Here is a 14,072-nt window from a genome sequence, read left to right on the forward strand (position 1 = left end):
GGGCACCGCAGTGCCTTTACTTTCTGGGGTATGGCTGGGATTTGATCTCCACATGTAATACGAGCTATTTCATGAGTTGGCAGAAATATTATGTTTTTGTATTCCAGTATTCAGAAGGTTGATGTTTTCCTCTTTCCTTTTTCTTCTCTAACTTAGAGATCCATAATTAGTTTTTCCTATTTGCTAGTAAAACATTCTCCCAACAAAGTTCTCTGCTACATGGATGCAATTTAGTTGAGGGATATCACAGATTTCCTATACTCATGCTTGAAAGTATACTTTTTTTTCCTGCAGCATTGCTACATCTAGGCATTCTGTTTTTGAAAATTCTGATTTTTAAAATAATAATAGGCAAAAGAAAATTAATTGATTTTCTTCAAAATTGAGACTTTTCCAGAATGAAGACAGATGGTGTTTTTCATGAACTCTTGTTTCGTAGCTCAGACCCTTAGCTCTATAACAAACAGCAGGAGAGTGACAGTACACTCTAATAAGTTATCCTAATAAGTTTTTTATTTAAGATATACAGTTCCAAGACATAGTTGCTTTCATTTATGATTTTTACCTCCTTTGATTATTTCTAGCAGCTCTGTTCCAGAACAATAGTTTGCTACAGTGATACACAAAACAAATCTTAGTGCATGAGAAGAGTGGAAGGAATCATTTAGAATTTCTATTTTTTTTTATTATTTTATTTTACTAAATGTTACTAGATAGCAGTAGGAAATAAGAAATTGCTACTAGTTATGTATTGACTATGTTGGTGTATTTTGTATAACTAGAAAATGAACGTTAAAGTCAAATTGTTACTGCTGGCTCTAATTTGAATGGGGGAGATATGGACTTATTTTAGGTTTTTGAGCTGTACAAAGGAAGAGAGTTGTTGGGTTTTTTTAACCCACTCACAGAATGTAAGCAACTCTGTATCGCTATTGTTACTAATATAATACAACTCTACTTCTTCAAATTCATATTCTCAAGGTTAAAAAGAGAAGCAGTGATGAGCTACAGTCAACAAGAACACATTATTTATAATAAAGTTGTTTTTTTAATCGTTTTCTCTATTCTTAGAACCAGGTACAAGAACAAAGAGCAATTTGATAACTAGCTTCATGGTCATTTCTAGTCACTAGCATCAAGGCACAAAGGGTGTTGTGATGCTTTATGCATTAAGTCTTGAATAATATTTTAAGATTCTTCTATGTAGGTCATGAGACAAGAAAGTATTGTTACATAAATTTTATCCTGCAGCTCTTTGGCTTTAATTATGCAGTCTTCTTGAAAATAGCAAAGAGCTCACTTATCTCAAAATGTGATACAGTCTATTAAGTGCCATATTTATAGCTTCTGTAACGTACATCAAAATGAGGACAATTATGCCTTGCTTTAAAAGGCAATGTTGAAACTCACTATTTACAATTAAGAATTTATTTTAACAATAAAAATGATCATTACAAATATTTGAATGCTATTTCCATGCTCATTGTTACGCTACTATGTTTCTCTTTGAGAATGTGTTGTCAATACAAAATTGTTTTATGGTATCGCAGACCACATGTATCTGAAAGTATAAACAGAGCTCTTATATTCATAAGGTACTGCAGAGTGTTCCAAGTCTTTGCGTACTGCACACATTTTCATTTGCCACTTTGGTCTATTTTCTTTTTGTTTCTCCTGTTTTATTTGACATTTAAAAAAAAAATCAAAAATCAAAACTGTCTTTAAATGTAGTAGTTTTATGTTAGTTTCATTTTCTACATCAGATATTTGGCTGGGTGTGAGTATTATTAACTCCTAGCAATGCCACCTGATTCTGATAGTCGTGTTACAAAGCCTTGTATATCTTTTCCAATCAGACTTACATTTATATCTATTCAAATACAGAGACAACCTCCCCAAACTAAACAATATATTGGACAAGTAGGTTGCTGAGAATGCAATGTAATGATGTGAGATTGAGAAGCTCAAAAGTGTGCTTACAAACTGAAGGGACTTAGCTGTGCAAGCACAGCCTTTGAAACATATGTTTTTTATTTAGGACACGTATGAGCCCAAGGCAAATCCAAACTTATTACAAATAAGCTATCCCTACACTGTACAAATCACGAACATTAAACTGTCATCACCTTAAGACATCCTTCCTGAATTTGTTTCTTTCCACTGAAAGAGCACAAAGATAATGAGGAAGGAATAAAATAAGAAAGAAATTATCTTAAAATCATTGGACTACAAATGTATTTTTTGAACATGAAAAGGGACTACAAGTGAAGCATCAGACTGAAAAGCAAACAGCAGTTCTGTGCTAACCGATTTACAGGTTACCAGAATTATTTTGACACTACCACTGAAAGACTTAGGCACACATGAAACCTCTAATTTATTACAGAATTGCTTGAAGTTTAATTATTTAAGTAGCACAATAAAATATTATTTAAATCAATAATTTAAATGTACATATTCACTAGGACAAAAACTTCTAAAAATGTTCAATATTCATTTATCCTATTGCTAAAATAATTGTAAGTACCCATTTTTTCTTTAACTGCTAAGCTATCCCACGATTCATTATAATTAGATCTAACATCAGTTGTAAAGAGTGGAATTACAACGATTTTCTCTTGTGATATTGCAAAAGTTTCTATGAATGTTAATCAGTAGATAGAATGCGATGATTTCATTACCAAACAGAAATTAAAAAGAGACCTGGTATGTTAATATACTTTGTGTCTCAGACTCATTAGCACCTACGTAAACATATTCATAGACATATTAGAGGTATTGCATAAATTTTTGTACTAAGTTATTTGTAGGAAATCCCTTGAGAGAGGATCACTCCGTTTATTTGCTTATTTTCTCATAAAATTAAAAATATTTAAGATTGCCATCTTTGGTGACTTTTCAAAAAAAGTTCTCGAAGTTCCTAATTATTTTCTTACTCTTAATTGGACAAATATTTTCCTTAAATGCATCGTTCTTTTATATCCACAAAATTTTGTTTCTAGAAAATCAGTCTTGCCTTTAGCATCTGTGCTTTTGCAATTACATTGCATTTGGTTTAGTTGAGGTGCTTGTAAGGTTCCACATTATCCCTTATTCTCTGGTTCCTTGTATATTAATCCTTTTTGTCCTTACCTGACCTTTCTAAAGCTCAGTTTATGTTGGAGCAAACCATGCTTTCACATATGGGAAAGACACTTTTTTTTTAGAAAGATAAATGACCCTCAAGAGTCTCTGTTCATTTGGGAGGTCAAGAGGTTCCAGGTTCCAACAACCCTTTTCTTCAGGGACAGTCACTGCTGAGTGACTCAATCAACATTAATGAGCCTTGGAAAAACTGAGAGTAAAAGAGCTGAATTTCTGTCACTGGAATGTTAAGAATGCTCTAAACTCTTCTCAAAAGATTAAAAAAAAATTATCCACGAGACTTTCAACTCTAATATGTATCACTTGGATCCACCCTTTTTGGTATAATATTTGTGTTAAATTCCCTTCCGTCTTGCCTATGCTGTTAAGGTGCCATGAATCTTCATATTGCTTTGCTGTCACGGGGATGGTACAGATGATGTAAAGAGAAGAGTTTGAATAGATAGAGAAAGCAGAAAGACAACTGTGCAGATATCCTTAGGTCTTTAGAAGTGCTACCAAGCAGCTGGCGCAGTAGAAGAGCTGTCACTGAAGTTGGCATGAATCCTTCCCAGCCGCTCCAGGAGCAGCCTCCCTCTCTCATCTGCCATGGCCCAGTTTCTCAGGAAGCCTTCAGCTCTGCCCTGTCTTCTTGTCTGTCTCACACATATGACATGGGGATAAACAGATATAAGGTGTACTCATTTTGCAGTTCTGAAAAGGGGCATGTGCATAGATTTTGGTTGTCTAACAGGAAGGAAACAAAAAGCTTGCTTTCAGAATTAGCTCATTAATGCAGTCATGTGAATTAATTTATGAATACTCATTTGCCACACAATTAACCGACTTGGATGAGAAAATGTGGAGTATATAACAGTTTTGGGAGGGAGGGAATTGTACTACATCTCTACTCTGAAACTGTCATTCTGAGAAATAGGCTATTTTCAGTGAACAAATTTTACAACATTATAACTTTAGCAAATGTTCATTAGTTGATGAATTGCTGAGCAGATAGGAGTCATCTGGTTTATCTGAGTAAAGTTTGTTATTTACATTCATATTTCTTTGTAAGTAATGTGCAAGAGTATTTACCTTGCCTATTTTATTCCCTGACAGCAGTATCAAAATTGTGAGCCATGATCATAACGAAAGAATCTTCCTTCTGCTCACAGATCACGTATAACTCTGTAACAGTTCATAGTAGTGCTATGTGAAAGTTAAATAATTTTGCTAGTTCTGTATTTATTTCCATATAGTTGTGCCCTGGATATGGAACTGTTAAGCAGTGGTTTATGTGGGCAATCTTGAATTATTAAAGTAAGGGAGAGTTCAAATGGCAAAAGAAAAAAAAAAAAAAAGGGAAGAAGAAATGTATCTTACTGGCACTCTCTTTCTACAGAAGTCATGTTTATAATAAGAATAAAATCTTAACATTTTTTAAAGATACTTTAAGAGTATCAAGGATGTTCGTTTGGGCCTGTGGGTTTCCTTTGAAGCAGCAAACATAACTTCAAACAGTTGTGTCTGTGTTCAGTTGTGTTGTGTCTGCCTGCTGCTTTAAATATTTTGCTGTCCCACAGAGAATATACTTTTAGCAAGTATGTGAAAGGTAATAATATAGCATACATTAAAAAACAAAACAAACAACAACAAAAAAACACTAAAATATTGAGGTAAATACCCCGTGCAGTTATCAGGAGAACAATAAAGGTGCACAGAACAAGACACAACAGGATGGGTCCTCTGACTTACAGATCACATCATCATTTACTCCTCTGCAAATCTGAGTACAGAGTATGTTCAAAAGCAAAATGCAGGGACTAGTATCTTCTGCCTGTTCATTGGATCAATATCTTTAAACAGGGAGTTTGTCAGTCTTCAGACAAACATTCTCCCCGACAGTGCTATATGCTATAATTAGCACATACTGGAAGCTAGAACAGTTTTAAGCTATTTCTAAGCACCGTGGAAATCTGTGTATGGCCATTCTTTAATGCCAAGTCTCTTCCCAACAGCAGGAAATATCTTCAAATATTTTATGTGCCTGTCATACCATATCTTGACTTTATGAAAAAATATGAGAAAGGGCTCCTGTTCTTTTGGAGTGCTATGAGACCGCATGCCTGCCAACAGTTCAATTCATTAATACACCATTAAGATAAAATATAAAAGCCTGTACATTATCCTCTTCCATGAAATAATAGCCTTGGCCACGTTTTTCAGATAAAGCAGAAATCAGATCCACATCTATTTATGTAGCCAAGTAGATGCAGAACAAGATAAATATTTAATTACCAATTTTACACTGTTTATCAGTTATGAGCAATACAAAATCTCTGTTGCACCGCTCTGATTACCTCTGCAAAACATAGAACAGAAAGAAAATAAAATGGAATTTACAGATGTTGGCTTACCAGTCATGGGTCAGGTGCAGCTTGTTGAATTGCTGTTTATTGATTATTCTTACAATGCCTGTGTATCTAATTAAAAGTTCAGGGCTTGCTCTGTAACTAAGGAATATACAATACCCAGTCTGAAAAAGGAACTACTCAGTCACGGAAGTGAACTGGGAATACCAGAAGTTCCATCTCTCCCAAATAATAGCACATTCACAAATGATTTTCTATAGTACAGTATTCAATAACACAAAATCCATTCTAAAGCACTGAATAACCAGTAGAACAATCCTTTGTGCAGTAGTTTTATGAAATTTGTTGCAATTTATTGATGCAAAGCTTTTCAAGGTACAAGACAGTTCCTTCCTCCTGGTCTGAGGTAGGATCGCTGTGTTTCCTGACTGTCTCATACTTATTTCATAAACCCTCTGGTTTTAGCATTTCTACTACCTCCCTAAATAGTTTGTGCCAGTGTTGATTATTATTGTGGTTTAAGAGGTGTTGTTTTATTCTCCTGCCTAAATCTTACTTGATGCAAATTAGCTTGTATTTCTTTTCTAACCATAAGTGAAGAACATGAGTTCATTTTATCACCAATTATACCTGCTTCCAGACTAGTTCCATCCTTCCAAATATTCCATAGGTCATGTTTTCTAAACCCTTCACTTTTACCCTTTTCTGCACTTCCCACTCTTTCTTAAAATGTTGCACATAAAAGTGAATGCAACAACTATTTGGCATTGACTTTTCACATATTAGAACTGTTAATATTTACCATACATTTATATACAACAATCTGGGCCATGCACCTGGAAAAAAACTTTCTTTGTAACAGTATCACATTCCATATCTTAATGTGTTTTTGACTATTGCAGCCGCCAGACCCTTTTCCAATTCTCCTTTCTCCTTTTTACCTTTTTCCTTATCACAAATGACTGCTCAATCATAAGATATCTTTCCATCCTCAATAAGCTCATTTGGTGTTGCTCTATATTATCTAATTCGAATGAAGGAGAGTTCTTGTTTTCACTTTAAAAACCATTTTATATCTGATTTTTAGCCTTTTAGATTCAGTGTGGATTAAGAATAAGAAACAAATGAGGTGGGAAAACAGCCCAGGAACTCCACCACTTATCTTAGCAGTTCCCATTCCTATTGACAGTGGATTCCTCTGGCTAAGACGTAGTTTATCACTTGGTGCGTGACATTCGAAAAACGTTAGAGTCACATTAGAATGTTCCGTGGGGAGATAAGCTGACAACTCTGAGTGGCTTGCTTCAGACACGATAAACAGACAGGATGGTTTGTCTTTTCCAGTTTGCCTCATTTTTCCATCTTTGCCTTATTCTGACAGGATTCTCTAACCGACAGGTAGTCACTTTAGCAAGTCCCTCCGATCTTACAGAGCTTACACTCAAACAGTTTTTATTTGCTTCTGCCCATAACTGTGTGCAGATCTCAAATATTCAGCTATGGCATGACAGAAAGAGAGCTAAGAGAGTTTTCAATAACCAAGTCTCAGCCATCCTTTCCGATTTTCTATTTTTGCTTCAGTCACCAAGCCAGCATAGCCCTCAAGGAGTAGCTTGTGTTAGTCACTGTGAGACATGAAGCCAGAACCAAGAGGTTTTATTTTTAAATGGAATAAAAGAAGTTATGGAAAATATACTCCACTTACTCAAAAGCCTGGGTACTACCCTTAGGCTCCTCCTGATTTACATCTGTTCCATCTCATACATTCTAACTCCTCCTCCTTGTGTTCAGGTTTTACTGATTTCTGTTGTCAACCAAATTGTTAGGTGGAAGAGCTGTGGGTAGTATAGTCTCCTACAGCATTCAAGTGGGACTACCATCAGTTTGTACCTAACCTCCGTCATCCGCAGCGCTGCAATAGTTGCATAAAGGGTCATGTCTCATTTTGGTTATGCAGGCATTCTAACTCTTGTGTACTCAGGGTGCACATAGGTTGCAAGTATATCTAATAGCTTGGAATATTTCTCCTGTCTTTTATTTTAGGGAAACTGTTAAAAATGCATGTGTGTTAGAATAATTATAGGTAGATAATTGGTTGGGCAGATGAATATTGAGCTTAATGCAGTTCCCAGCATGCTAATAAGAACTTAGGTAAGCAGTGAACATTCTTTGGGCCCTGCCAGCTATATCACAATATCTGTAGGGGGTAGACCATATTAATGACAATCTCCATTTTAATTTTTTTTTTATTTTTTTCACGTTTTCTAATTATTTAGATTCTGCACCTGGATCAAAATCAAAGCAAATTCTTGGCCATTTATGACTGTACAACCCAAAGTATCAGGGAAAATCAAACGTGTGATAACTGCAGGAGGAGAAGCACAGGCTAGTTTTTCAAGTTGTACTCAGCAGATCTCTAAAGTAGTGCCGGAGGCTGAGTAGATTTCATGAGTATTTTTTCAGTAGTTGAGTATTTAGAGTGACTTTTTTCTTCTTTGAAGGGTGTGCTAACTGGCAGTTACTTTTTTTTATTTAAAAGGTGTGGTGTCATGTGAAAATTACTGATGCAACATTATGGTAGTACGCCAGGTTAGTACTACAGGCTTTAATGGCTGTTCCCTGAAGGAAGTTTTATCTTTGCATGGGAAAGTATTTGTGTGTGTGTGTGTGCTTTACTGCTTATTTCCCAGGATACAGTTATTGCACAATGGCAGGACATTAGAGAGTGCCTTTGATTCACCAGAGCAAGATGTGGATCTGAAGCTTGCAGCATGTTAAAATTTTGTTGCTTTCTATTTCTGACCAAACTAAGTTTAGTAGAGAATGAATCAAGCAGAAAAGGGAAAAAAAAGGGCAAATAAAAGAAACTCAGGTTATTGTTGAAGTAAAGCTGGTGTTGAGCCTGGGCAGGATGAGACCTTAGTGGTTTACTGCTGCTTTTGTGCTGTGACTGCTGCAGGGCCAGGCTTAGGTGAGATGCATTGTTTGTGGTTTTTTGCTTTGAAAGCAACTTCAACGTGTCCTGTGTTATGGTAGTTATTAGCAGCTATGGCTCTATAAACACACGTGCTATCTTGTCCTCTTTTGCACCTTTATTTCCCTGGGAAAATGAGAAAGGTCAAATGCTTTCCTAAATAGCTGACTAAATATTTCCCTCAGCCAAAATGGCAGAAGATGCCATAAGGCAAATGTGACTACAGCTGGGAGGCTTCATTTCATTTTTGCCCTGCTCATATGACTAAACATGTCACTGGTGCTTAATATCCAGTGACTCAGGAGTTGGGAGCTGAATTAATTCTCAAACTCTCTGTTTGCACTCCAGTGTAATGCACAGCAGGCTGCTCTCAGCTCTAGTGTAGCTCGCTCGCCTTTTGAATATAACAGTGATGCTGACCTTTTAGGAAGAATTGTGTTATTCTTTCCAATGGATGGGGATATTTCTGAGGTCAGACCAAACATAGATATCTGAATCTGAATTAATATATTTGCCAGAGCAATAAAATCAGGTGAAAATCAAAAGCAATCTGAAAGAAAAAATGCTTTCATTAAAGTAAGGAATCAAAGACAAGGGATATCATGATGTACATGAACATTAAAATGTAATTCTTCTTTGCATCCTTTCTCATATTCACCGATTTCCTTTCTACTGACAAATAAAGCAATATATATGTCTAGAAGAATGTACTTTCCTGCAAAACTAGCAGGATTCAAACTGCCATTTTTATTAAAAGCAGAGTCCTTCCTCATTTATTATTTTAAATTCCATTACTTGTTTCCAAGGAGATAAAAATATGCAGGAAAATCATCAGAGATTCAAGCTTGCAAGGCTGTTCTCTTCACTGAAAGCTAAATGTGCCCTGTTTCAATGAACAAAATACACTTGGAGCTGCTGTAGTAAAGAGGCTGGGACTTCGGATTTCATTTCTGTCCAGGTCAACTTTCTGCTTCTGGGTGTTGGGAACAGGACTATTAAATATTCAAACCAATATCAGATTATTACTTTGAGGCTCAGCTGTGCTGTTTCCTATGCTGACGCAGGCTAGGAAGTTCTTTTGCCCACCCACCCCTTGCAGAGTGGCTGTCTCCTGCCAGTGCCAGGTGTTTCACAAGCACACGGCAAGAATGGATAGCAGGCAGCAACTTCCCGTGAGTTCCTCTTTGGAAATACTAAAGCCTGAATAGTTCCTCATTGAAAAGGCCGTATCTGTTCTGTGAATTGCCAGTGTCAAGTTCCAGATTGTAAGAGATTTCTTTCGTCTTAGTTTCCTTCGGTACAATCACAAAAAGAAAATATGATGGTAAATAGATCAGTTGTCTTACCTGATGTAGTCTTCACCACCTCAGTTGTATTTCTTAATCCCGTAAAGGAGAACTGGTAGAGCCTCCAGGATCTGGTGTCCCCCACCTCCACTGAGCTGCGCTTCCATTGGTAAATGATCTCTTCCCTTGGGTAACCATCTTATTGCAATGGAAAATACAGAATGCTTTGTTTCATAGTCATTGCTAGGATTTTAATGTACTCTGGGGAGTAAAAATACTATTTTCTATTTCTGGAAGAAACTGGAGAAGCATATCGCAAGTAAATTTATATATATACATATATTTCCCTCAAGTTACTTCGTGCCTTTTACTTAATGTAACATTTTAACTATTATTACTTAAAATATCATTTGAGGTACATTTTTAAAAATTGAGTTTTCCACTCTTTTGTACATAATAGGATGCAGCTTTGCCCATCTGTTTGTTAAGGCCAAAACCTCTTCAGCTGGACGCAGTATTCACTCCTTGACCCAAACACAAAATTCAAACTCTTGACTCCAACTGCTGCAATAGTAAAGCATCCATGTGCAAAGAGAAAGTATCAGGCCACAAGACTCCAATTCTGAAGGAAAAACGTTTATTTTCATGCTAAAGATTAAGCATAAATATTAATTGCAAGGATCCCAGGAGTCATATCATTTTTACATAATATTCCTAAATTATCTTTGTGCACGTATGTGATGCCTATACTTCAAAATAAATTCAAAGTAAAACTGAAAACCATTGCATTATGTTTATCAAAAACATAACCCCAACTGACTCTAAGTTTTTAATAAGTAGTTCAGAGTGGGTCAGGAAAGAGCTATTGCTAAGCATGTTACTTACAGCTTGAAAATTCCAGAGGGCAGGAATGGGCATCCATTGGGAAGTTGTGTAACTGTAGCTGACACTCAGCATCAATTGTCAGTCTGAGGAGAAAGAGATCAGGTATACAGAACATACATGAGAAGCTTGTATTAAAAGCTTCATATTGGCAAGCAAAACAAGATTGTTACTAGCATGGAACCTGAGTATGAAATACGCATACATACAATGAATACAGAAAGGAAAAGTGTATGCGTTAATTTGGCTATTCCAAACATTGGAAGACATTGTGCTTATTAGTAATTAGTGTTTTGTTTTTAGATAATTGGCCCTTACCACCTACATTCTGGACTGTATAGTAGAATAAGCTATTAAAAGTACTGTTTCTATGTATCTGAAGTGGCAGCATTACTCATGGTTAACAAATCCCTAAGTGGATACACAGGTCTTGTCTTGAGCAGTAGCAAATCTCTGTGTCACAACATGCCAAAATGCACTGGGGAGATGTATTTTACAGGAAAAAAAAATACATCTTAAGAAATAATAGATAGGAGTCCAAATTCAGACATCTGCATCCAAGATAGCCATCTCAACTATCTTCCTATCTAGTGGAAAGGTACTCTGGGGATATACTTAATTTCATTCCAAAATAGACATCTAAATTAAATCAGAAGAGGAATGCACCAGAAAGGTTTTTCTCCCTACTGAATATGAAGAAAATCTCAATGATATCTCAAGTGGTGTAGGAGATGCAGATCTTTATCAGGCAGACACATGTACTTTTAGAAATCCAAAATTAAATGAAATGCATCCCCTGATTTGCCTGCTAAAAGCTCCACCATTTTTCATTTAATTAGCTTATATGTAGTCCCAGTCATGCATGAGCCACATTACACCTGGGTTGTAAGCAAATAAGCAGCAGAAGAAAAGGCTTTGAAAGGGAGGAAGGAGGTGAGGTGAGAGAGAGGAAAAAGCACGCAATGTTTATTTGCTCCTTGCGTCTCCATGAAAACCATAGATTTCTTTTGTTTGCTGGTTCCTTGGTGTCCAAATGAGCAACTCTGCGAGCTGGATGTGCTTTCTGGTGGCTGCGTGTAGGTGCTACGCTCAGATGTCTCTCTGAATCTCATACTAGGATGTAGATGGATGCTGTGGCTGCTAGTCAGCAGGTTCATGAAATCAAAAAGAAACTTTTCTCCATTAGGAATTTAAGAACAAATCTTATTTGTCTTGAATCTAAGGGAAGTTGTGTCTGTGACACAGAAGGAGAGCTGATTCCCTGTGTTAAGTACATTGTCCATTCTTCTAATTTCGATCATCTTCAGTTTCATTTGAAGATAATCATAATATAGATTTTAAAAAAAAAAAATGTTCTTCCCTTAGTAGTGCTTTTTCTATGACAAAGAAATATTTCTCTTAATGAATTGAATAGATTTCATCAAGCTTTCTTTTTTTTTTTAATGGCTTGAGAGAAGCCCTAAGGAGAAGGTTTGTGGGTGCCAGTTGATGAAAGACCATATCCTTTGTTGCATCGAGAGAAGTGTGACCAGCAGGTCGAGGGAGGTGATTCTGCCCCTCTGCTCTGCCCTTGTGAAGACCGCACCTGGTCTATGCTGAGCTCCACCAGAGTCATCTTGGCCTATTTCTCCAGCATCTCATGGACCTGGACCTGGGATTTCTGAAGGTTGGTCTTAGCAGTAAAGTCTGAGGCAAAGAAGGCATTGTGTACCTTGACCTTTTCTGTGTTCTTTGAAACCAGATCCCCATTCCCATTCAGCAGTATGCCCACACTTTTTCTAATCTTCCTTTTGTTGAGGATGCATGTATAGAGACTTAGTGCTTTCCTGTCCATCGCTGGATTCAATTTCAGTTGAATTTTGGCTTTCCTAAACTTGTATCTGGGTGCTTGGACAGTGTCTCTGTATTCTTCCTGCTTCCATCTCTTGTACGTTTTCTTTTCATGTTTCAGTTTTGTCAGGAGCTTTGTGTTGATCCATGCAGACCTGCTTGCTTGATTTTTTTGCTAGTCAGGAGTATGTTTTTGAGCAGGGGAGAAGGAATTGAGAAAATCAACCATCTCTCTCAGACAGAATCCCAGCTCTGCAATGATACTACTGCATTTCCCTTCTGGATTCAACCAGGTTGAATCCTTACTGGTGCTTACTGTGACGCACTAGAGAAACTAGGCATACATAAATATTTGATACAACTGTAAGTTATATCAGATATATCTCGTTCTAATGAGAGAAACTGAGAGGTTTGAAGAGAAAGGTGACAAAATCCGAAGAGACAGTAGTGTAGCTAAGTCCAATTTAACATTTCAAAAATTGATCTAGGATCTTCTTTATCAGGCTTACTTTGATTTACCTTGGATTTCAATTCCAGTCATTCTCTTATCTCTTCTGGTGATGCAATGTGTAGTGAATGTAAAATAATTACAAAATAAAACTCCTTTTTGTAATTCAAATATTTGCAACATTAAAAGGTTGTCTTAAGGAAAGCTTCAAATGATTCATTAAAATGCTAATGAACATACATTTCTGCTTTTTTTTTTTTTTTTTTTTTGCCACCCAATAAAACAAGAGCAGAAAATGAAAATCACTTCGTAAAAATGGTCTGAAACTCAGATGGTCTGATGTGTGTCCTGTCTTACGCCTAACATCTTTGATTCCGTACTCTCCTTTTAAATTATAAATTCTCTTGAAGAGATACCATCTTTATCATGCTTTACGTAGATCCAACTACTACATCACGTTAGAAAAATAAAAAAAAAACATACCTAGGACCTCCACATTTAGGAAATATATTATAATTGAGCACATATTATTTAAATTAGCACACATTGCATATGTAATGCTGAAATCTAGGCATGCGTGTAACTTAATTATTTAAAAGATTTTTAAAGGTCTCAAAAGAAAAACTATCCAGGTAGATGAGAACTCTGAAGACACGCATTTCAAATTTGGATTAATGGAAATTTTAGTGAAACACGGCATATCTGTGGGTTTGACCTAAACTGTAAATAACCAATGATAAAAAGATATTTCTTATTTTCGTAATATATTTGAGGAATGAAATATTTTGTCAGTGTGAAGCTTTATCTGAAATGATTACTACTTAGATAGAGTATGAGGCCTCTGCTGCATATAATACCTCATTTATAACATCTTGATTCAAGGATATTTCAAATTCATTATTTTAAACCAATAAAAAGTTAAAAGGCAATGTGGACCAAACCACAGGTAAACAACAAAGGACATGAAAATGAAAATGAATTATTTTAACCATGCTCATATTATTTTTTGTATAGAAATTTAAGTATTTGGAGAGCGAGACAGTAAAATTTATAAGTAGAAATGAAACTATTTTACTGAGTCAATATCAAATAAATTGCATACAAATAGTATATTCTAAATATGTCCGTTTTTCAGGGTTCCACACATAAGGAAAAAACAA

The 14,072-nt window shown here is 36.0% G+C and overlaps 1 protein-coding gene across 2 annotated transcripts in view; it reads right to left on the minus strand.

The window, feature by feature from the left end:
* GABRG2 (gamma-aminobutyric acid type A receptor gamma2 subunit) overlaps positions 1 to 14,072 on the minus strand; it is a 71,133-nt gene that overhangs the window by 26,954 nt on the left and 30,107 nt on the right. For both annotated transcript variants that reach the window (XM_021410909.1, XM_021410910.1), the window contains exons 5-6: positions 10,638 to 10,720; positions 9,813 to 9,950 (exon numbers count right to left, since the gene is read on the minus strand). In XM_021410909.1, coding sequence (XP_021266584.1) covers positions 9,813 to 9,950; positions 10,638 to 10,720 — 221 coding nt within the window. The remainder of the gene's footprint in view (positions 1 to 9,812; positions 9,951 to 10,637; positions 10,721 to 14,072) is intronic.

Source organism: Numida meleagris, chromosome 12 (genome assembly GCF_002078875.1).
Source record: "Numida meleagris isolate 19003 breed g44 Domestic line chromosome 12, NumMel1.0, whole genome shotgun sequence".
In the NCBI taxonomy this organism is placed as follows: domain Eukaryota; kingdom Metazoa; phylum Chordata; class Aves; order Galliformes; family Numididae; genus Numida; species Numida meleagris.